The sequence below is a fragment of the Macrosteles quadrilineatus genome, unplaced genomic scaffold (assembly GCF_028750875.1).
Source record: "Macrosteles quadrilineatus isolate MER2022 unplaced genomic scaffold, UCM_ALF_1.0 Scaffold_1__1_contigs__length_201487025, whole genome shotgun sequence".
NCBI lineage: Eukaryota > Metazoa > Arthropoda > Insecta > Hemiptera > Cicadellidae > Macrosteles > Macrosteles quadrilineatus.
The window spans coordinates 113,696,617-113,720,915 of record NW_026542594.1 but is presented as its reverse complement, the minus strand read 5'-3'; the positions used below and the strand labels follow the sequence as shown (position 1 = coordinate 113,720,915).

General features: G+C 36.8%; 2 protein-coding genes across 2 annotated transcripts in view; both read right to left on the bottom strand.

Annotated features, from left to right (window-relative positions):
* Window positions 1-7,937, bottom strand: part of LOC128983456 (uncharacterized) — a 67,929-nt gene extending 59,992 nt beyond the window's left edge. Inside the window, exon 1 of the mRNA XM_054402755.1 lies at window positions 7,831-7,937. The gene's annotated coding sequence lies outside the window, so the exon portion shown is untranslated. The remainder of the gene's footprint in view (window positions 1-7,830) is intronic.
* Window positions 7,938-14,315: 6,378 nt separating this feature from the next.
* On the bottom strand, window positions 14,316-20,500 carry LOC128982778 (acylpyruvase FAHD1, mitochondrial). Its single transcript, XM_054401747.1, has 4 exons — window positions 20,322-20,500; window positions 19,425-19,521; window positions 17,513-17,656; window positions 14,316-14,706 (listed from the first exon to the last, which is right to left on the bottom strand). The coding sequence occupies exons 1-4, from the start codon at window positions 20,387-20,389 to the stop codon at window positions 14,365-14,367; spliced, it is 651 nt and encodes a 216-aa protein (XP_054257722.1). The 5' UTR covers window positions 20,390-20,500; the 3' UTR covers window positions 14,316-14,364.
* Window positions 20,501-24,299: the final 3,799 nt, after the last annotated feature.

The window sequence follows — 24,299 nt, the reverse complement described above, 5'->3', positions numbered from 1 at the left end:
GTAATCTGAGGTCATCTAACTTACTGGTGTTGGGGTGTATTTGACCTTTAATAAACATGTATTTTACAGAAAAAGATTACTCTAATAGTCAATTCATTTTGTTTTTGCATGAATATACGAATTGCTGTGCTTCCCGGTCAGAAATTAATTTAAAATACAAAACGCAATGATTTTTATGTAAACAATTCTATGTATGGTGTTACTGCACATGCATTCGCATTCATTTGGTTTAGGAAACATGTGTAGGAACATTTGGTTCCTGAAAGATTGATACAATTAATTTAGTTAGGTGGTCATAATCATAAAACAAACACACTTTTCGTTTAGGGTTTGCCCGGACCTTGCTCCCGATTGAACAAAATAAAGAAAACAAGCAATACCGCAATGCCAATACAGTATCAGCTTCAGTGACCGCATCGCCGCGCCGCCTCCGCACAAGCTGTCGTCCTGCACTTACACTTCCCCGGCCTATGTTAAGTACCTCACTTAACATATAGGCACATTTCATGTTAAATCGGTGGTGTGAGATAGTTATCCAAGGCAAAGGACAATAAGTAAGTTCTTTCTTACCATACAATGCTAATGTCGCAATTTATAATGATAAATTTGTTAATATCCTGAATATTTAAATTTTTAAACATAAAGACACCAAACCACGGTTTATGGAATATTTAGCCAATTTACAAAATTCTCAAAAAATATCTCCCGAATTTATGAACACGCTAAGTGACTCATGACTGTACCTGCAGCACTGCTGAGCTAGCAAGGCCAAGGTTTAGGTATATAGTGCTACGCCAGGACTGGGCACGGTTGCGCAGCAGTGACCAACGACCAGCGTCGGACACCTGTTGTGTCTCATGACTGTACCTGCAGCACTGCTGAGCTAGCAAGGCCAAGGTTTAGGTATATAGTGCTACGCCAGGACTGGGCACGGTTGCGCAGCAGTGACCAACGACCAGCGTCGGACACCTTTTGTGTCTCATGACTTTACCTGCAGCACTGGTGAGCTAGCAAGGCCAAGGTTTAGGTATATAGTGCTACGCCAGGACTGGGGGCACGGTTGCGCAGCAATGACCAGCGTCAGACACCTGTTGTGTCTCATGACTGTACCTGCAGCACTGGTGAGCTAGCAAGGCCAAGGTTTAGGTATATAGTGCTACGCCAGGACTGGGCACGGTTGCGCAGCAATGACCAGCGTCAGACACCTGTTGTGTCTCATGACTTTACCTGCAGCACTGGTGAGCTAGCAAGGCCAAGGTTTAGGTATATAGTGCTACGCCAGGACTGGGGGCACGGTTGCGCAGCAATGACCAGCGTCAGACACCTGTTGTGTCTCATGACTTTACCTGCAGCACTGGTGAGCTAGCAAGGCCAAGGTTTAGGTATATAGTGCTACGCCAGGACTGGGGGCACGGTTGCGCAGCAATGACCAGCGTCAGACACCTGTTGTGTCTCATGACTGTACCTGCAGCACTGGTGAGCTAGCAAGGCCAAGGTTTAGGTATATAGTGCTACGCCAGGACTGGGCACGGTTGCGCAGCAGTGACCAACGACCAGCGTCAGACACCTGTTGTGTCTCATGACTGTACCTGCAGCACTGGTGAGCTAGCAAGGCCAAGGTTTAGGTTTTTTTGTGCTACGCCAGGACTGGGGGCACGGTTGCGCAGCAGTGGCCAACGACCAGCGTCAGACACCTGTTGTGTCTCATGACTGTACCTGCAGCACTGCTGAGCTAGCAAGGCCAAGGTTTAGGTATATAGTGCTACGCCAGGACTGGGCACGGTTGCGCAGCAGTGACCAACGACCAGCGTCAGACACCTGTTGTGTCTCATGACTTTACCTGCAGCACTGGTGAGCTAGCAAGGCCAAGGTTTAGGTATATAGTGCTACGCCAGGACTGGGCACGGTTGCGCAGCAGTGACCAACGACCAGCGTTGGACACCTTTTGTGTCTCATGACTGTACCTGCAGCACTGCTGAGCTAGTAAGGCCAAGGTTTAGGTATATAGTGCTACGCCAGGACTGGGCACGGTTGCGCAGCAGTGACCAGCGTCAGACACCTGTTGTGTCTCATGACTTTACCTGCAGCGCTGATGAGCTAGCAAGGCCAAGGTTTAGGTATATAGTGCTACGCCAGGACTGGGGGCACGGTTGCGCAGCAGTGACCAACGACCAGCGTTAGACACCTGTTGTGTCTCATGACTGTACCTGCAGCACTGGTGAGCTAGCAAGGTGATTTTCGTTGCAAGAGTGTTTAATTAAGAAGACACAATGCTTTTTCGAGGGGCTTTACATAGCATACGGTAGTCAATGATATGGCGTAGACCTGCAATACAGAGGCACATCAGTACAGACACAAGAGTTAATTATTGCTATGGTTTCACTTATTGCAAATCATACAGTCGTCAAATTGGCATTTGAACATTAGCTAAGCTTTCGCTTTTGTCGGCCACGCATTCATGTATTGTGCACTCTGAACTTCCTTCTTGACATTTAAGCTTACATACAAATCCAACAAATATTTTCCCAGTATCATGTTCCAAGTCGTAGTGGGTTGGCCAAACAAAGCTTTGACAATTAAAGATTTAAAGATTTAAATCAAGCTTTAAATCAAAGACAAATTCGAAGCGAGTGATTCAATTATAAACAGTGATGACTTCTGCCAAACTGATCAGCAGAACTTCCAACGACCACTCGTGAGCCTCGTTGATAATTCCGACGATAAATATTTTTGTTACGACGGTAACAAGACCAATGTCCCCAATCAAAATAACCGCTTCAAAATTGGAAATTTATAAGTTTCTCTATTGGACGCGGATTCTTGAGTCGACTAACATATTCTTACACGGGGGAGGTTGACATTCCAACACTTGGGCTTTAATTAATTATTTAGTTGGTTAGGATTGGTTGATTGATGTTAACACATTATACAGCATCATTCTATAATATGCGTCGAGACAATAGGTGCATGTCTATATTATACAGTAGGTATGAGGCCGCATACCAGCTGGAGTACCCCGATGTGGTTGGCTGGGTTGTTGCCTCGTTGCCTGTCCAACTGACAACGCCCCCGGCCCCGGCCCGAAGACCGGTTCCCAAGCCTCAAGCCATCCTATCGTCCGGTTACATTCCTTAACTTCTTCCGTTCTTATTAATCCATCTACAATTTTCAGTCTTATCTTCTATTCACTTTCGACTGTGGTACTGTTTGATCCATTGGCTTTCCTGAAGCTGGATAAACTAAATGGCATGTCGTTTCTCGTTTCTGCACTAGACAAAGAAAGATTCTAGCGTTGACATTTAATTACAATATTCTAAACAACAACTATTTTAAAATTTTTGAATGGGAAGGCCACACTTTAAAACTGTATCTTTAAAACTCATATCCTATACCATTGATTATATGTAGGTATATATAGTCAATGCATATACGTAATGACAACTTATGATAGTTAATTGGCATTATTATGGCTGTGTGGTTAGTTCTGGAAGATGCACACCTGTTAAGACATGAGTTGTTATTTTGACTGCAAGTACTGAATACAAATATTTAAGAAGTATACCAGAGCCAGAGGTAAGTGGTTCGTAGCCAGTTATGTCACCCCATGGCGAGATGAGGAATGACGACTAGACACTAGCACTAGACAGACCTCTGTGACTGACAGGTGACCTACTGTTCTAGCCCCCCCCCCCCTCCACCGCTGTACAACGGTTACCAGATCGTAGGTTACGTTACATTCTACAATAAGTAAGTTATGGCTACTTTGTAATTAAGGGAGTCTAGATAAATTAAGTAACAGACGATTAGGTCTCTTTTAGGTACATTTTAAAAATAAGTATTGACAAACTAAAGGAAAAATACTATTGTATACAACAGAATATGAAATGTACGAGCATATTCACTTATATTAAAGCTAAGAGGAAGCTACTGTATCAGGCTACAACCCTACAAGAGGTTGATTTAGACAAAATGTACACTACTGAACTATTCAAGATAATATCAAGGTTCTCGTTTAACGCACATACTTAACTAAAATTATTACACAAGTAAAAGGCTGCATATTATTTTTTTATCGATCTCTTTTATGATTGTTGGTTGACTATTATCGTGTTTTGAAAGAAGGTACCTAACAGTTAAGGTACATAAGGACGAGAAAGACGAGGATTCCCACGGATGGGGATGGGATGGGATAGGCTTAATTGCTGACAACGATAATTAGAACCATCGTGAGAAGCGAGTGGACGCGCTGGACGTGAGGTTGTGGAGCGTCGCCTGACTGGTGAATGGCGATCTCTTGGTAATAGGATTACTACCACTGGAATGTCGTATGCGGTATTCTCGTGATGGACACCTGACTATAGTAAAAAAAATCGGTGCTGATTCAATTACGGCTTTCTCTGTTGGTAGCTTGCCACCCGTTTACTTTCTCTGGTGCGGTAATTTTCTCACCGCTTGGAATTTCTGTCTCTGTCGATTCGACTGTGTCCGTCGCAAAACATTTGGAACAGTTTTTATGCTTGCACGGTGAAATACTACATGGCACTGTATCAGAGCATAGATAATATAACCCAGAGTCAATGAACATTTTCTTTGAATTCATGCAAGCAAAGATTATTTTAATCAAACGAGATTTTTCAGAGGAGATAAAGTGAGCGGGCTGTACAGTTTTCTTATTTTGTTAGTAGTGTCACGAAGATTTAAGCTTAATATCCCAATACGACTAGAAATACATGTTCAAGTTCTATGAAAATTTGCGTAAAGTATGTTCAAGTAAAATAAGCTATTCATGGCATAGAGAGAAACGAATAGACCTAAAAAGGCAATTCCGAGAATCGTCAGGAAAGTTGGGTACGTTTATGGAATGGAGAAGCAGCAAGCAGCAAGTAGTCCACGATCACGGCAGACATCTGGGGAACCGGTTCTGGCTCTTGACACCAAACAAAAGTAAAGCCGCTTCACCCGACACCACCACCGCGGCCGCAGACCCCGTGCCCTTTTTTTACTAACAATACCGTTATTTCGTCAATAACGACATTTTTTACGATTTTTAACTGTGGCCGTAACAATTATTTACGAGCGTATAAGGGTCGCTTTTAGAATTTATCAAGCTAGACATAAGCTTGCTAAACTTTCTCCTGTTCGAAACACTGAACCAGTTTTCCCATCGAACTCTCAAATACCAAAACGATAAACTTGGAATTATTGCAAGCAACTTTGATCCAGTTAAAAAAATGTAATGATTTAATGTTAGGAACTGAAAGTTTCACTCATTTTTAGATCTTACGACTTTCGTTACTGTCAAACATTTTATGACTGTACTATGGAATGGCTTTTGCCGAAAACAAAACAAAAATACTACAGTAGGCCTACTAATTATTATTCTAGTGTGCAAATTTAACATTAAATTACATCATATGAGCTCTTCTATTCAAATACAACTAAACCTTGGCCTTGCTAGCTCAGCAGGGCTGCAGGTACAGTCATGAGACACAAAAGGTGTCCGACGCTGGTCGTTGGCCACTGCTGACGCAACGTGCCTAGTCCTGGCGTAGCACTTTATGCCTAAACCTTGGCCTTGCTAGCTCAGCAGGGCTGCAGGTACAGTCATGAGACACAACAGGTGTCTGACGCTGGTCGTTGGCCACTGCTGACGCAACGTGCCTAGTCCTGGCGTAGCACTTTATGCCTAAACCTTGGCCTTGCTAGCTCAGCAGGGCTGCAGGTACAGTCATGAGACACAAAAGGTGTCCGACGCTGGTCGTTGGCCACTGCTGACGCAACGTGCCTAGTCCTGGCGTAGCACTTTATGCCTAAACCTTGGCCTTGCTAGCTCAGCAGGGCTGCAGGTACAGTCATGAGACACAAAAGGTGTCCGACGCTGGTCGTTGGCCACTGCTGACGCAACGTGCCTAGTCCTGGCGTAGCACTTTATGCCTAAACCTTGGCCTTGCTAGCTCAGCAGGGCTGCAGGTACAGTCATGAGACACAAAAGGTGTCCGACGCTGGTCGTTGGCCACTGCTGACGCAACGTGCCTAGTCCTGGCGTAGCACTTTATGCCTAAACCTTGGCCTTGCTAGCTCAGCAGGGCTGCAGGTACAGTCATGAGACACAAAAGGTGTCCGACGCTGGTCGTTGGCCACTGCTGACGCAACGTGCCTAGTCCTGGCGTAGCACTTTATGCCTAAACCTTGGCCTTGCTAGCTCAGCAGGGCTGCAGGTACAGTCATGAGACACAACAGGTGTCTGACGCTGGTCGTTGGCCACTGCTGACGCAACGTGCCTAGTCCTGGCGTAGCACTTTATGCCTAAACCTTGGCCTTGCTAGCTCAGCAGGGCTGCAGGTACAGTCATGAGACACAAAAGGTGTCCGACGCTGGTCGTTGGCCACTGCTGACGCAACGTGCCTTGTCCTGGCGTAGCACTTTATGCCTAAACCTTGGCCTTGCTAGCTCAGCAGGGCTGCAGGTACAGTCATGAGACACAAAAGGTGTCCGACGCTGGTCGTTGGTCACTGCTGACGTAACGTGCCCAGTAACGTAACAGTATAGGCTACCTAAACCTTGGCATTGCTAGCTCATCAGCGCTGCAGGTTTATTATGTAAAAAATTGATTTTTAAAATGTTTATAGTTTCTTACAGTTTTATTTCAATTACTTTGACATTATTATTGTGTCATAAGACAAACAAGTTCAATACAGCGATATAATTTAATTCATTAAAGAGCAATTATTATTGATTTTGTAGCAACGTTTGACTATGTATCTTACTAGCCACCAATAAATTATAACTCTCTCTCTCGAGCTATGTTTCAGTTTATTTAAAATTTATTTAAGAGTTATGGGGCTGGTGTGAATCTTGTTATTTTACATAATATAATAAATTACAATTAGGTTAGGCTACATGTAAAATTTATTAATGCTGAAATGTTTTATGACAATAAGTGGCATTATAATCCATCCTGTTTTTGTGCAAAAATGTACATTACAATAATAATTTTCTTGCAACTAAAAGTAGGGTACCAAACTAAACAGTGTAAGTTTACCTCATTTTTTGCCAAGGTATTCAATATTTTGGCTTAGGCTATATTTATTTACCTGTGTAAATAAAATAGGTAGCCTAACTAAAATTGACTACCGGTACTTAAAATTATGTAGCCTAGTTAGTATTATTGTTTTCCAACACGAAAGTTTGACAAACATTACCTACACAGTGAATTTTTATCATCATTACCGGTATTGTTTTTAGCTATTTTTACAAGGAATACCCGGGAAGGAATGTCTGTCAAATAACAAGGACAAAACAACTTAAGTTTCTCTCCTGATGATGATTATTTCTCAAAATAGTACCAATTTCCCATAATAAATGACTCAGGTTTGCTTTCATCTAAACTGTTTAAACAAAGCATCATAAAAATGTCCAGTAGATTAGACCAAATCAACCCATGTGGTCTATTTATTACAGTACATGACAAAATAGTACTGTGTTGTTAATTTATAGTAACAACGGTTAAACGGTGTAATACGACCACTTACTACCCCTTCCCCCCCTTGGCGCTGTTGAATGGCTTGATTGAAGAGTATGGGGTGGACTAAACTATGAGGGTGCACGGTGCACCAGTGCGGCGTTGGCAAACAACAGACCAAACCACACTGAATGCCGGTCGGGATTTTATAAACATAAAGTATTATATTGTCACAATAACATCAACTTATCGTGCCTGTTTACGTAGTTATTAGAAGCCAAAGACAGCTGTTTAATTAAAAATATTAAAACAGCAAGGGGTAGTATTAAACATAAACAAGTCCTGTCTTGAAAGTGTTCAAAGCTTACCTTGATCAAATTATCCAGATTAATCCAATAATGGGTTCGATATGCCGACAACTAGTTGCGACGTTCACTGCACTACGACTACGCCTTACGCGGTTGGAGGTCTCACAGCAACTGGTTACTGGTTCTCTCACTGATTGTCACTGTTCCCAGCTGGCGGTAGCGTGGTCTGGTGTTCCCTCACTGCGATCTGGCGGCGAAGCTCTCAACTAACACCGTACAGCCACCAGAGCCCCTCATTCACTAGCTAAATTTATAACATTGTTTTTAGTAGTTTTGTCAACTTGAAAAAATACAGTAACTACTTGTCTAATAGAGAGCCTTATAAAAAATACTAATTATATATTGAGGTTCCCGGTGGTGGTTAAAGGGCCTTGTTAAGGGGGGGCGACCATGGAGGGAGGGTTTGGGGGTGTAGAAAAAAATGGGGGTCCAGTGGTCCAGGGGCTCTACTCCCAACAATTTTTAAGCCGTTTGATGATTTTCTAAATTTGTTTTTAATGTCTAAAACTGTATAAAAAAGCTCCGTTATGTTTCTAGAATGAAATATAAGTTTAGATTCATTTTTATAGGGTCCAATGGGGGCGTTAGCCTCTGTAGTCCCCCCCCCCCTATGAACCGTCTTTGGAGTTTCCTATTACTTTAACTCTTTTTATGACTGTGTAATACATTACATACAGTGGTGTAGTTGTAAATTTTCCAGAGTTGGTACTTGGTACGGTACCTCACCATTTTCACAGAACATACAGGTTGCTTACCAAGGATATAGGTTCTTTTGAAACAGCAGATTGGGAACACCATTCCCACTAGTTCCTACCCAACTACACCACTGATTAAGTTATATACTTTAATTATGACTATTCACAAATTATTTTTCCAGCATTCAACTGTGTTAAACCTTTCAAAGCTTAGTAAAATTCTAAATTTAGTTTATTTCTTAGCAGATATAGCCCCCTTACCCCTTTCTTGAATCTTGGGCACCCATTATTGGACTATTTAAATAGATCTGATTTATTTTGCTACTTATCCGCGATTTTTGTGAATACTTACACAATTTGTTGTTAATAAACAACCACACACTAAAAAACAGTAGGCCTATTAATTAATATTGTAAAGTAATAAATGTGTTATATATTTTATTGATTGGACGTTTGAAAACGTTCAAAATGTTAAGCTTCAATCTAAGGTAGGCCTAATTACAAACTTTTGAAGATAAAAATAAAGGTAGGTAGTTTATAATAATATACTTATAGTTATAGCAGCTAGAGGTGCTTCTTTGTTATCATTACAACAATTTCTAACAAAGTTACCTACCCCGGTGGTAATTTATAATGGAGATGATATTTAGCGGCACAAACAAATCTCCGCTATGTTATCTCTGGTCCTCTTCATCTTCATCCACTGCTCCAGTGACCAGTTCTCTCCATATTCACCATATCCACCATCTCGGCTTAGATCTTCCTAGGATTAGTCTTCCATCAAGGTTTTGTTTTTAATACTTTTCAGTCAACATTGCCCTGCCAATCTGATCATTTGACATTTATTTTCTCCAATCCCCTTGTGCTCACCATCTCCATATGTCCATAGTTTGTTATATGTCCATAGATTTTCCACAGTACCGGTACTTTATTTTCAAATACTATGTTACATAACATACAGTGGTGTAGTTGTAAATTTTCTTTTAATCTTTTTAAACTAATTTTCCAAGTTTCTGATCCATAAAGGAGAGCTGGGCATATATCATTGTTTTCTATAACTTGAATTTCTTTTGTGGGACAGAGAGTTATGGATGAAACCGATTTACAAGTGATCTTGGAAACATGCGTGGAAACATTTGTTCGCTGATATTATTGATTTATTGATTGATAATTGATTATTTGCAAAGGCTAATATTAACTCTGGTTCTTATTTCAACACATATGATTGAATATAACAGTCAATAGACTGCATCCTTTGCTGTCTCCTGAGTTCACAAAAACGTCTACTTCATGTCGAAGATTGCTTTAATGAGGGAATATGGATGACCTTAAAATCTACTTTTGCTGAATATATTAGTCCGATCAAGAGAAAGATTACAAACCCTTAATAAACACAAACACATAGAGTCCCTACTCCAGGGTGGTACAAAGAATTTACATCACTTGAAAGAGTGCTACATTCTTGCGGGAACTCCTGAGGCTTGTATTTTACAGAATTATTTTAATGTATTGTAACTGTCAGTTAGAGCCTATTTTGAAAAACCAATTTCAATGATCACCTTATCCTCTTATGACCAAATTACTGCAAGGTTAACAGACTTTCATAAATTGGACATTTTATAACAGTACTTAAAAAATCCAGTTAAATAAGTAAAATGCAAGCTCTTTGCTGAGGTATGTGATGGAATACCTCTTAAAGAACGGTGCAATACAGTATCTACCTGTAAAATGACCCATACCCTGCCCTGGTGTAGCATTTTAACAGCTTCCAGTTTTGGGCTTAAAAATAGAGAAGTGAAAAGGAGCGTGAGAAGAGATAAAAGAGACTATGAAAGAAGACTTCATGAAAAAAAGAAGAAGAAGCTGCAAGACAAAATATGACATGAAACTAGAGTATGAACCCACTCTAAGGATGGCTGGGCAGTTCCAAAAAGGAGGAACAAACCTGTTAGATATCAGGATGGAAAGTTACCATGAAAAAAAATATGATGGAACTGATAAAAGATTCGTTATGTGACTTGAATGTAGTGGAAGAGTTTAAGAACAAGTAACAAAGACAGTTATTACAGAAATGAAGAATCATAAGTCAGGAAAAATAGAAGAAATCCTAGCAGAACTGTTCAGGAATAGCTTGCCAATCACAGATAAAATTAACATTTAAAATCTGAAGAAGAAGAAAAGAAAGAATACTGAAGGACTGGTGAGAGGTTTATTATGTGGTAACTAGTGAGGAATCTCTTTTAAGTACAGAAGGTAAGATTTTGTGTAAAGTAAATCAGTGAAAATTAAAAGAGTCAAATGATAGGGTATTCAAAAAAATTCACACTGTTTATGAGAGAACAGCAAAGTAGCGCCACAGACAAGAGAATTAGTCAATGGTAGCGTTAACCAACACTTAATACACACTTAACAAGCTTATTAGTTACAGAACAGTCAATTGATTGAATGAAACAGTGTTCACATGCTTTTCATAGATTTTTGAGAATGCCTTTGATAATTTGCAATCTGTAGAAATTAGAAAGTATGGGATACTGGAGAACTGCTTGACCAGAATCATAAGTGTGCTAAATGACTTAAAATGAAAATCATACAGGAAGGTGAAACATCAGAAGGGTTTTAACATAACACTGGGTAAAACAGGGATTCTAATTGTCAGGCACATTATATTTCTTTATTATAATTAATTGATCATAAAATGAAAACAAAAGGCACAAAAAAGCACAAAAAAGCACAAAAGGAAGGAGAATCACTTGGAAGGTTTTATAGCAGATGGAAGACTTGGAGTATGTAGATGATGCAACAAGGCTGCAACTATACCTACAGCAATAGACAAAAATCACAAAAACTGAGGCAAGAACACCTGAAGAAAGGACTTAGAAAAAAAGAGAAAATCAAAGTACAAAGCTAAACAATGATGAGGATAGAGATAAAACTATGCTTGAGATTGAACAATTTGAAAATATTGAAATCTTGTTGTACCTAGGTAGTGTGTAATTGATAGAAATAAGGTGACGGAAAGTGATGTAAAGAGAAATTCAAACCAAGCCTTTGAAGCTTTTAGTGGGCTAATAAAGTATGACAAACAAATTATTTATGTATGAAAAATAAGATAAAAATATTCAATTCATATAAAAAAGGTGTCTTGGTGTACGACCCCGAGTGCCATCTGACGCTGCTCTCTTGCAAGCCTCAATGTGTCTATCCACACCTCACAGCTGTGAAGGAGCACGTACTGGACTGCAGGGATCAAGAGTCTTTGCTGGACGGCCGGACCTCCCGCTCCGGTATTGGCCATAAGCTTACTAAGACCTGTAACTTTCCTTGTCTGCTGTACAAAACTTCTGATCAGTGATCGCTCCAGTTTTACGTCTTGTTGTCTACCATGACATCGAGGAACTCAGTTGTTCCTACTTAGTTGGCTACTAGTTGGCCTACTTAGTTTCCAACTTTTAGTGGGACGATGCTGTCAATCCGCTTCTTTGTACTCATGATGATCTCTGTCTTGCTCAAAGTGACTGAAAGACATGATCAGCCAATCAGGCATTGGCAATGTGCATGACTTCACCTCTGGTACAGTTTCAATCGTCCCGGCAACAATGAGGGCTGCAACTTAACTAAAACTGTCTCCTCTGGCAACTTGGATCCTAGAAGGCTGTCATAGGCACTCTGAAGATTTTATTCACACTTTACAATCCCTTTGACACTTTAAAACATAAATAGGACTTCCTTTGTCTTTATATATGGTGCCAGGACAAACTGTTTTTAATAAAAAAAGAGGATAAAACTTTTAACACTGTATCAAATAAGCCATATATCTTAACAGTACATTTATCCTTATATATAATACGTGAAGGCGATTTCTACGAAACACTACTCCTCCGTTAATAATGGACGGATTTTTACAAACCACGTGTCAAAATAAAGTATTTTTTGTGTAGACGCCCCCTTTCACAAATTCCTGTAATAAAAATCGTCGGGCTTTGCCCCACAGGCCATCAAAGTTGGAGTTTCTCCCATAAGATTAACATGGGGGAATCTAAATATTTAATTGGAAACTTTGTCCCCACTAATTTGAGAGAACGGCTGGGCGTAGAAACTTGGTAGAGGTGTCCAAAGAAAGGTCTTGGTCTGTAGATGAGTTATCAAAAGAAAAACTAAGCAAAGTCCCTCAGGACTCTGCCCCAAAAGCCTTTAAAGATCCCTCTACAGAGTTGTTTATATTTTGGCCATGTGAATAATAATTTTTAATGAAACAGCTGTTCATTTTTAAATTGTATTTCAAACAACACACATTTATTGGGAGTTACTGAATTCTACCAAATAAGTATATGCAATGTTATTTTCTTATTTTAAAATTGATTTTCTTCTTTATCATGTCATGTTTTGCAATATAACGTTCCATTACGAAATCAGTGGAAAATCCTTTTATCACAGCAATTCTGAAATTATTTCTTATTGAACTATCTTATATCTATTGTACGGGTTGGTGTCTGCCTTTTTCACCACTTTTGCCTACATTTTATCATATAATTCTAAACATATCAAATATTTATGTAGAAATACCTGCTCTTATCGTGTCTAATAAAATCGAAACATAGAAACCTTGCCTAAAATTGTACCCATCTTGACAAATTATTTGCACCTCCCTATATTACGGACTTAGGCGCACTGGGTTGGTAACATTATTGAAAATAACACGACATTTTGGCTGTAAAATATGGTCCAAAGAGAAAATACTATTTAAGCAGCTACTGTCATGACAGAAAGGTCATATTCCTTTTACACTAGATGACATAATCCTTTATAAGATACGTTGATTAACAATATGTAAACGTCAATATATACGTAACAGTCAATTTACAGTATTTTTGTTTTTTGGAAATGTCCCATTGCTATGTCATTTGCATTATTTGTTGCCAATGAAGCCGCAATGCCGTATGAACTAGGAGGCCCCCAACAGTTCAAGAATAAAAACCAATTCCACTACACCTAACATTCCGTAGAGAGATTATATTGACAACTTTATGTTATTGATAAGGCTGAGACAACTAACTGACATCCCCCATGTCAAGGAATTCCAGCTTCAACAGTAACCCGACAATCAATTTCTCAAAAGTATGCTAGAGGGTTCATTCATTGGCACAGACGTATGATATGAACTGACGCGACCTAACGAAGGAAAAATCAAACTTACACTGTAACGGATACCCCTTTGAAATTAGAATATGTCTTCCCAAAAAATATTTTCTTTTCAAATAAAATCATATTACACTGATGAAATCATGGAAGTGTTAAACTACAAAAGATCCACCAATACGATTTTAATACTATTTAAGGGTTCTTCCAAAGGAAGAGATACCAGATAACATACTAATAATAACTCTGATGAGGTACACGGTATGGGGAATTTTTTATTCATTGAATGATCGACCAAATTTGGCAACTAACGCAATTAATATCATCATTGTTGTTACACTTATTACTCTTTAAACAATGCTAAATGCTCAAAATATGTATATTTCACCTAATTTATCACATTTAGATGAATCAACGTAAGCCTTGAAAGTAACCGTCGATTTCGACGGGTTTCACCTCGTAATGTATATAATTGTGGTATTTTATGCAATTGAATGGTTATAATGATCTTAAATTAGCCAAACAGTGTACTAAGGATATCAATGCAATCTACAGTGTGTTTGTTTTGGACCATAAAAAAAATGTTAACTGTATCAACTTAATTTTGCTTCTAATCCTCAAGGACAAGGACAAGGGGTAGGTAGAACTTAAATGGAAACAAAAAGTAGAACAATTTAATATTAACAAATAATACAATAAGGCATTAGGCAGATTTAACAGGGAATTTAAACTTGACCAAGTGTTCTAGTCCTCCTTCCACAATGTCACCAGGTTTGATCTCAGCCACACCCTTGGAAGATCCTGTGAGTATGAGGTCGTAGGGCTCCAGAGTCATGAGGCTGGAGATGTAGCTGATGAGTTCCCCGACAGAGAAAATCATATCTGACGTGTTGGCATCCTGCTTCAACTCTCCGTTGACCCGACACCACAGGTTGACATTGTCCGGGTCAGGAATAGCTTCCTTGGGGATGAAGCTGCTCACTGGACAAGCAGTGTCAAACCCTTTGCCTAGAGCCCATGGTAGACCTTTAGCTCTGGCTTCATCCTGAAAAGCAGTTTCTTATTTTTATATATTTTTTTAAGTCTGTGTGCTTTTTGATAGATAATTACTAAACTTAGCTGCTGGAATAATAGAATGTATATGAGGTAGGGTCAACACAATATTTCCAGCCTAAATGCTAAATTAGAAATGTTTTAATTAGATTAAAAAAAATTATTTTGATAGTGTGGTTCTTGTATTTCTCTTTTTATGTATGGCTTATACATTACATATTTACGAGATCAAACTTCAGGACTTCAAGACGATATTTTTAATATTTTTATGTTCATCATACAGTTTTTTGTTTTGAAAGGTTTGCTGCAGCATACCCGCCCTTCATTACTGTTTCAATAATCCATGACAAACATTTGCAATGTACGAAACATTGTATGAAGATTCATTAAACAAACAGAGATATAGTAAACACCGTGTGATTAAAGCATTTCCATGAGTCAAGCTTCGCAATATGTACTCCAAATATAATTGGAAATCACTGTTGATGGCAGCAAACAAAGACTGTTTGTTTTCCTTACATTGGAATACAATTCATTAATACAAGTATAGAAGCATGGATGATGGTTCGTTTGTTACAGTAATATGGGACATTATATAGAGGTTCTTAAAATATTTGTTCAAAAACAAGACAATGTTAAAAAGAAACTGTTTCAAACCACTGCTTATAAAATAGAAACTGTCCAGTATAGGTTTAGTGCTAAATGTGTGAAAGAACGTATTTATAAGAATTCATGTCACTGAATGTATAATACAGTGTGGTAGAAAAGTCCCGGAACGGTTAAATATAAAAAAAATAATGCAGATAGAGCTAAAATACTAGGTACAAAGTTACAGGGCATAAAACTCTATTTTAACACATATTCAGTGATCCAATAATTCTTCAGGGGGACGGCCCACAAGGAGTCGGAAGAAAATCTTAAATGGAAGCATAGGTCAATATGCACATCAAATTAAAGGTCTTTTTTAGTAGAATACAATGCCGCAATTTGCACTTCAAAAGGTTGATCCTGCGCAAAATGGCAGATGTTCAAAGATTTCTTGAATCCGCCATTTTGAATCTTTGAACGACTGCCATTTTTTACTCAGGCATTCTTTTGAGCTTGAATTTACGGCATCGTAATCTAAAAGTGAAGACCTTTAATTTGATGTGCATATCTACCTATTCTTACGTTAAAAATTTTCTTCCGATTCCTAGGGCTGTGCCCCCTGAGGAGAAAGCGTATAATAGCAATGTAAATTAAATGAATCTTTGAACAACTGTCATTTTGCGCAGGATTGACCTAAGCTTCCATTTAAGATTTTCTTATGACTCCTTGTGGGACGTCCCCCTGAAGAGTTATTGAATCACTGAATATGTGTTAAAATAGAGTTTTATGCCCGGTAACTTTGTACCAAGTATTTTAGCTCTATCTGCATTATTTTTTAAAATATTTAACCGTTCCGGGACTTTTCTACCACACTGTATATGGTAACTTATGTAAAATGTATTATACTTACAATGTATAACCTTACAGTTTCAAATTTAAAGTTACCATTAAAATACCCCCACACAGCAAACCTGCAGGCTAAGTGAATTTGGCTGATTGGATTTTCACTTGAATATTTCCTTAAACATTTCAGATCTATAATGTTCTATGTTTGATGAGCGCTTTGGATTGCTGCTACAAGAAATGTAACAAAATGTGTTTTTAGAGAAATTTAAATATCTAGGTATTAAAAAAATAAATTTAATCAAAATATATCCATAAACAAGCTTACTTCCATAACATATAAATTTGAAATTAACGGTTTTTAGGAATTTACTTCTTAATCATTAGGTGTACAACTGCTTCATCAGTGTATAAAATTATTTGTTTTTTGTGTGTTTTTTATCCTAAGAAGTGGGTATAGGTCTCACCATGAGACCTATGGTAATAGTTTTTTCCTGACATAGGAAATTTGCTAAAAGTAAATAAATAAATGGGATTATACTATTTAACCTCATGAAATCAAACTAACCATTTGAAAATATGAAAAAAGTATTTGTTGTTGTATTATGATCTTACAAATTTATTTTTATACTGTTATCAGTAACTGATAACCATAAATAACCAATTTTGAAAACTTGTTTGAAGCTTACATACAGTATTACATAATCCCACTTTGTTGACATGAAAATTCAATTAGTTGGCCTACCTTATAATTTGGCTGATCACTCTAATCTATGAGTGTACATACAGTATCCATAAATTGACTATAGATTGTTGTAGAGTACTGACTTATAGTTGAACGTTGAACTGACAAATGAGTGATAGGAGTAAAAGTGGGATGAACAAACTGAATGAAATAAAAAACCCAAATCCATCACCCATAAAAATAGTAAGATAGCTATAAATAGTAGATACACCTAACTAGAAAACAGAAAAAGATTGGTCTCTCTGGCAAGGACTGAGGATAACTTTGTATGTTTAGAGAACTAACTCCACTCAAAGCCTAATGACAGCTACTAACTAAAGAATTTCCAATAAGATTGTCATTGAAAGTTCTATAGGTTGCTTGGAAGAAAAATTGGATGGTGAAGGAACAAAATAACATTATCAAATTTGCCTTGAAAAATAGCAAAATATAGCTTTAAGGGTACATTATTATCTGCTGGGATGAAAGTAGTTCCTTAGAGTGTCCTCATAAAAGAGAGCAAGAGATGAAAAGCTCAACTTTTTTTTTAAATATTTAAGCATTTTTAATAGTTCATTTAAAAATTATTGTGATAAAAATGTACAAGAAGGACTTGAACACTGGTATGATACCAGATTCTTACCAAGAAGCTAGTTGAAGTGAGATCCAGAGCCAAACAATACCCCATGATGTGGTCCACGACTTGAGAAGGTTTAATGTTCTTGCACTTCTTTCCGATTATAACACCCAGCTCAATTTCTTCTTTGACAACAAACTCCTTTGGAATCTATAATGAAACAAAAAGGGTGATTTATTGAGTACCTGTAGAAGTATCACTGATTGTAGTGTAGAAAACAATATGATAATTAACAAAATGAGCTGCACTACCCTGTTGTTATTTTTTGACAATGAGACTATTATTAGAGATCAGTTCTACTAGTGCATCACTATAGCAAATCTTTGTCAGAATCCGATCTGGTTGCCCAAACTTAATGACGTTTACCAGCTACATATGGTAGATATGGTAAAATCAGAGGCAATAAAGCAATCAGTCTGGTTTTACAAATGATTCAAATGATGTTTTTTGGTAAAATGAGTTGAATCACTGCTAGCAGGAGAGTAATAATTATGCCTTACAGAAATCTTGAGATGAACTAATGAACCATGGTGCTTGCAATCACGGTTTGATTTGATTTTGAAGTAACTATTCATATTTCATTCTATAAACTCTTGTCACTTTCATACAAAACTGAGGTTTACCGACAAAGGTTAACCTACCTTAAAATTGTATTGTGGTAAGTTAAATGTATTCCATTCCATGGGTAAGCTAGATATGCATGTCTTTTGATGAATTATTTTAATCTTTTTAAAGTAGATGCATTACAAATAACTAATGAGTACCAATACCTCAAAAGGGCCCCAAGGGCTAATGTATCCTCATACCCTGAAAATCTTAAGGTCATTAAGACATGGTATCCATCCACTGATACAATTAATTGAAATACCATCTCTTTAGACCAAGACAGATTCTTAGTCAAACATAAAATTTTAAACTTTTGAGTTTTGTGTATCGGACATGTGTAACGGAAGACCGGTTGGTCAGTGTTTGGTGAGACATGTTGTATGACATTCAGACTGGCTCATGTGTGGCACTGGTACTGGTACACATCCTCGGAGCAACGATGGTATAGTAGCCGTTTTATCTCACTATGAGTTTAGGATGTGGTTTTGTTTTAATTTTAAATATTTTAGAATCTTGTTTAGTTATCAGTTGAGTTGTTGGGGTCATTACATTCTGACTTGATATCTCCGTGTTTGGGTTCCAGAATGAGTCAACTCTGTGTAAAAACCCTGCATATTGTGACAAGGGCAATAAAAGAACAATTTCTCGTCTTTTGATGGCATCTTGTACCCAACTGACCACAGTACATTAGGAGGAGAGGAATGTCTCAACCAAGCAACATCCATGTCTCTATCAATTTCATCAGACACGACACAATATGTCTTATGATGTTATCTGTAACACCAGTGTGTAGTCCGCATTAAAACTGTATATTTAATAAGTTTAATTCTATCCTTAGATGTTTTGGTGTTTTATTTTTAAATAATTATTTTTACAAATTTTACTTTAAAATCATGTTTCATGAACGAATAGTTAAATAATGTAAAAAGATGACTATATTTTTACAGATAGTACAATTTATATATTTAAACATAAAAACTAAAAAGTTATTCTGGGTCTAATAACAGAAAATTGGCTGCAAAATTTGTACCGGACAAGAAAGCGAGCTAATAAAAAACGTTTTAAAATAGACTTATATTTATATTCATGTAGGTACTGATAAAATCAACTTCAAACATAAAAAAAATCACATGACTACAGGAAGTAGAAATACAATTAATTTCTGAAAATGGTATAGTCCACTTTTCATCTAAGAAAACTGCTTGGTAATTATAACATTTGTAGCAACATCAAGTTCATCATGGACATAGCCACAAATTTTCTATTTAAATAATTACCATGATTAGTTTTTGTTCAAACAGTATCATCTTACCTCAATATTTTGACCCTCAATAATATAGGATGAAGTTGGTTTCAAAAATATGACTGGTGTTTTTGGAATAGGTAGTTTCCGCTCTAAACAAAGTGCTCTAGAAAATAAACAAGATAACATTAGTAAATATTGGTTTGTTTATGTTTAATCATACCAGAAGAAAAGGAAGACTAGCTTCTTATTACTTAATTATAATTCTAATCCATGGATGAATTACACCTGCTTCCTTCATGTTAATCAGTTAATTAATCTTTATATCCATACACGTAAAAGTATAGTGTAGGAAAAATTTACTTCTCTGACCCTTGTAGATACACTTGTTTAAATATAAATAGAGTTTGATAAAAAATGAAATATTTACTTTCTACCATCAATTTAAATGTCAAAACCCAATAGATCATGCTGCTAACCCTTTTCACGTAAGTTCTAGTTCTAGCTTTGACTATACACACACTAGACATCTAGCTATACACCGGGAGAGGAGTTTTACGAGTTTTACAAGAACACTTTTCCGCAAAGCGAGGAAGACCATATAGTTATTGAGTATATATAATCAATGGATCCAGGGAACTTGATTTCAGTTTTTCAGACCATCTAAACAACAGTATAATCTTTTGACCCAACAACAAATTTACTGAAATACTAAACACAACACTTCAATTAACGCTAAGTTATCTTTTAAACATATTCATTACCACAAAACATATTTTTAACTATTTTAGTTTACAGTTACAGTCAAAGCAGAGTAGTTAATAGAATTTTCAGTTTTATTGCTAACTTAGAGCTTTTGTTTGGCCATTTTAATAACAATTATTGTTTTAAACTACAATTTGATTATTATTTACAATTATGATTTACATTAACACAGTAGAAATGATGTATGGCTAAATAACTCACTTGTAGTTTAATCCTGCCCCTGCAATTTTTTTTCCCAGTTTCCAAAACTCCACATTTGATGAAGTCATGTTTACAATGTGCCTCCTATTGTGGGTTGTTCCTCTTCCTATACAAGTCAATAACTGCAGCACACTCTCTGTTGACACTGCAGTGGCTTGTGAGATACTGAGATAACAGTCATGTGAGGTTACAGTTTAAAAATAGAACTGGCCGATGTTACGTGGTCAACGACTTGCTAAACAATAGTGCACAAGTACTTGGTACAATTAATAGTGCTGTAGTACTCAGTTTACAGTACTATGTCTTAAGGGTTGCCATGCTGGTGAAAAAATAACAACGAAATGCAAACAGAACATTATGGTAACAAAAAATGGAAGAAGTTCCAATCACATGTTTTATTACAGAGCGGGTGAAAATAGAGAAGTCTTTATACCTTACATAATTTTGGTAGAGTTTTAGACCAGTGGCTGACCTCTAGTATAACCATAGATAAAACATACTCCCTTGTGTTGGTTAGTCTATGGTATAACTTAATATTCAGTTAAAATTGTTTGTGCAGGCCATATAAAATACAAAACCACATTTCATTGAAAACAATTCATTAAGTTTATTATTATTAGAAAAAAAAACATGATAGTTATTTCTATATCAATTTATAAAGTAAATCTATGTGATTGTAATTGCAGCATACATCAACTTTTTAAATTGTTTTTACATTTGAATCAGTTTAGGTTATCATTTTATGAAAGCATCAAACTAGTGGGCCACGGTCCGTATATAGGACACTGCAAATAATTTCTCAAGATAGGTATCATTTTAGGCAAGGTTTCTGTCTTTGGATGTTATTAGACATGATAAGAGCACAATATACTTCTTCTGCAGATAAATAATCTGCTGGAGAAATATAAGCCGAATTATAAATGTAACAATGCGAGTTCAAGCATTTTGTAACTATATGGGTAAGTTACATAGTATTTTTTAGGTTGCTGCTCAGTGCACTTTAAAAATATACATTTTAGAGATAAATTAAATGGTTTTTGTTGCTGAGTAGCACTAGTAAACATGTACAACCCATTTTGTTATTCTAATAACATTAAAAAGGCTCTCTAAGAGTTCAAATTCTTATTTGTATACATATCTATATTATGTGTTCACTATGCTGAATGAATACTTTGTAGTAACCTCTCTGAAAAGTCTGTAGTAAATTTCAGATTTACAGCTTAATGACTTTCTTAATCGTGCACATATTTCTACATAAATATTGTAAAATGTTTTATCCAGTTGCTGTAAACTACTATTAATTTAACAAAATATGGACACAGGTCAAATGGACAACGTGCCCTTCTGCACTTGTATTATTTTGTATTGTATTACACATTCGACTATTTTTCCAATGTTTAATCTCATGAACCTATGATGATCTGTAGAATAATATGATAAAAGTGGTGAAAAAGGCAGACATCAACCCGTACAACAGATATTAGATAGTTCAATAAGAAATTATTGTTAGAGTTCTGTGATGAAAGGAATTTCCACTGATTTCGTAATGAAACGTTAAAATTGCAAAATATGACATGATACAGAAGAAAATCAATTTTAAAATCAGAAAATAACATTGCAAATACTTCTTCTGGACAACTCAGTAACTCCCAATAAATGTGTGTTGTTTAAAACACAATTTAAAAATTAACACCTGTTTCATTAAAAAGTATTATCCACATGGCCAAAATGTAAACAAATCTGTCGAGGGATCTTTAAAGGCTTCTGGGGCCCTAAGCGAATTTACTTCGTTTATCTTTTGATAACTCATCTACAGACCAAGACCTTTCTTTGGACACCTCTCTATCAAGTTTCTACGCCCAGCCGTTCTCTCAAATTAGTGGGGACAAAGTTTCCAATTAAATATTTAAATTCCCCCATCTTCATCTTATGGGAGAAAACCCAACTTTGATGGAAGATCCTGCCCAAACTAATAAAGATATCAAAAAACAAAAAACACTTTGCAAAACTACAGATCAGGGCCATTGATTTGACATTTTAATCATCAAAATCGGTCCAAAAATGTGGGAGGAGTTCTGTTTACAAAAATCAAATTAGCGTATTATAGTTTAGAAAACATCATTCAAAGTTCTTAGAACAGCCAATACCATTTTAATGGTTCGAATATGGATCCAGCTGCCTTCGATCATTGGGTTTTAATTAAAAAGAACTTTGCTGAGACTTGATTGGAAAATATTACAACCCTGGGAATTGTCGGAATTGTATCCTCATCTCAAATAAGAATATATAATGTAGAAAATGTTGCAGTGACCAAACTCCTAGCATGATGTATAAGTAGAGTTTTGGAGAAAAATTTAATTGTGTTCATTATTACTAGAATAGAGTGCTGAAAAAATTTGTGCCAAAATGGTTCTATACCCTTCTCACTAACACAGTTTTGATATTCTATTAAACTTTTAAAGTTAAAAATAGTTAAATACAAAAATTAAATAAATACTTTTGGTTTTTTGTTTTTAATTGTTAATTTTTGCTACCTCTGTGTGTATTTGGAGCTTAATAACTTAAAAAGCTCAAGATAACAAAACAACTTGTTTTGTAAATTTACTTTCCTGAGTGTTGCAGCAGTAATTGACCATTACTAAAGCAATATGCCATTGTAAGTCAGAGCTGTTAGAAGTCACAAAGCAAACATCATTACCATTCAATTTATTGAAATGACTTTATCAATGTAACTGAATGTCAGCATGGCAATAAGAATAAATTGATTTCATAGTAAATTGGTCTTGGTTTTTAAATATTCATGAAAATCTCAGTTGATTGATGTTATTGGTTCAAAATGGACTCCCTATTGTCAAAAAGGAATGGTCCCTGTATTGTATATGGAATAACTCAAATAAGTTAAGTCTGCTCACCCATTTTATAGATTGCCTAACCTTTTTCACTTTTGGGTACACATGTGTTGGGGTTGGGGTACATACTGAGATTGAAAGGTTACAAAATCGTCTTTCATAATTTACAACCACAAACACTATTATAATATTACTGACGAGTTTTTTTTAAAGAACACCTTGACAAATTTGTATCATATACTTGCAGAAATTAGCTGTGTTCACATGAAATGTTAAATCTTGAGAATACAGCCCAAAGAAATACACATCAGACATAGAGAGCACTAACAAATAAATGAAAGCCCTCAAGAAACATTTTGGAACCTAAAAAAAACCCAACCCAGCAAAAACAGAAGTGGAAAAACTCCACTGATTGTTTTAACAACTAGTTCTTACTGGCATTGAAATTGAAGAAATTGTATTGTATTTGATGGGGAATAATGGTATAGCGTAAACACGTCCAGTGGCGGTCCCAGGATTATGATTTCTGGGTGGGGGATGGGGGGCATGGAATATCCCCCACAAAAAAGGGGGGTCCAGGGGTCCCTCCCGGAAAAAGTGGAATTTAAAGCCCATAAAACATATTTTTAAATGTATTTGAGCTCTAAAGTATGCTAAAGCTAATAGTATTTATGTTAGCTAATAAAATACAGTAGACTCCCTCTTATCCAGACTCCTTGGGTCGAGGCCAGTCCGGATAACGGTTTTTCTGGTTAAACCGATGTCCCCAAAATCTCGTTAAAACGGACCATTTAAATGCATACTCTATACAGTATTTGACTTAAAATTAGGAGAGCATCGTATTTAGACTCGTAATTACTGGTCTCAAATCTTTCCCACGAGAATAGTCATTTCAGTACTGCCCACTTCCTGCCAATCTAGTCTGGTTCAACCAGTGATAAAAATTATCCGGATAAAAAGTTGTCACTTCTACCGAGTTAAGTCCAGTCAAACCGATGTCCGGTTAAAAGGTGTTCGGATAAGAGGGAGTCTACTGTATAAAATATTTTTGGGGGGGGGATATATCCCTCCCATATACCCCCCTGGGACCACCACTGAACACATCCAAACACCAATCTTTTAAGGTGAC

Excerpts from the sequence above, each read along its gene's own strand:
- LOC128982778 (XM_054401747.1), bottom strand. The coding sequence starts at position 20,389 with ATGACTTCATCAAATGTGGAGTTTTGGAAACTGGGAAAAAAAATTGCA. Across the intron at positions 19,522-20,321 it reads GGGGCAGGATTAAACTACAA|AGCACTTTGTTTAGAGCGGA; the intron begins GTGAGTTATTTA and ends TTTATTTTCTAG. Across the intron at positions 17,657-19,424 it reads TTGAGGGTCAAAATATTGAG|ATTCCAAAGGAGTTTGTTGT; the intron begins GTAAGATGATAC and ends GTTTCATTATAG.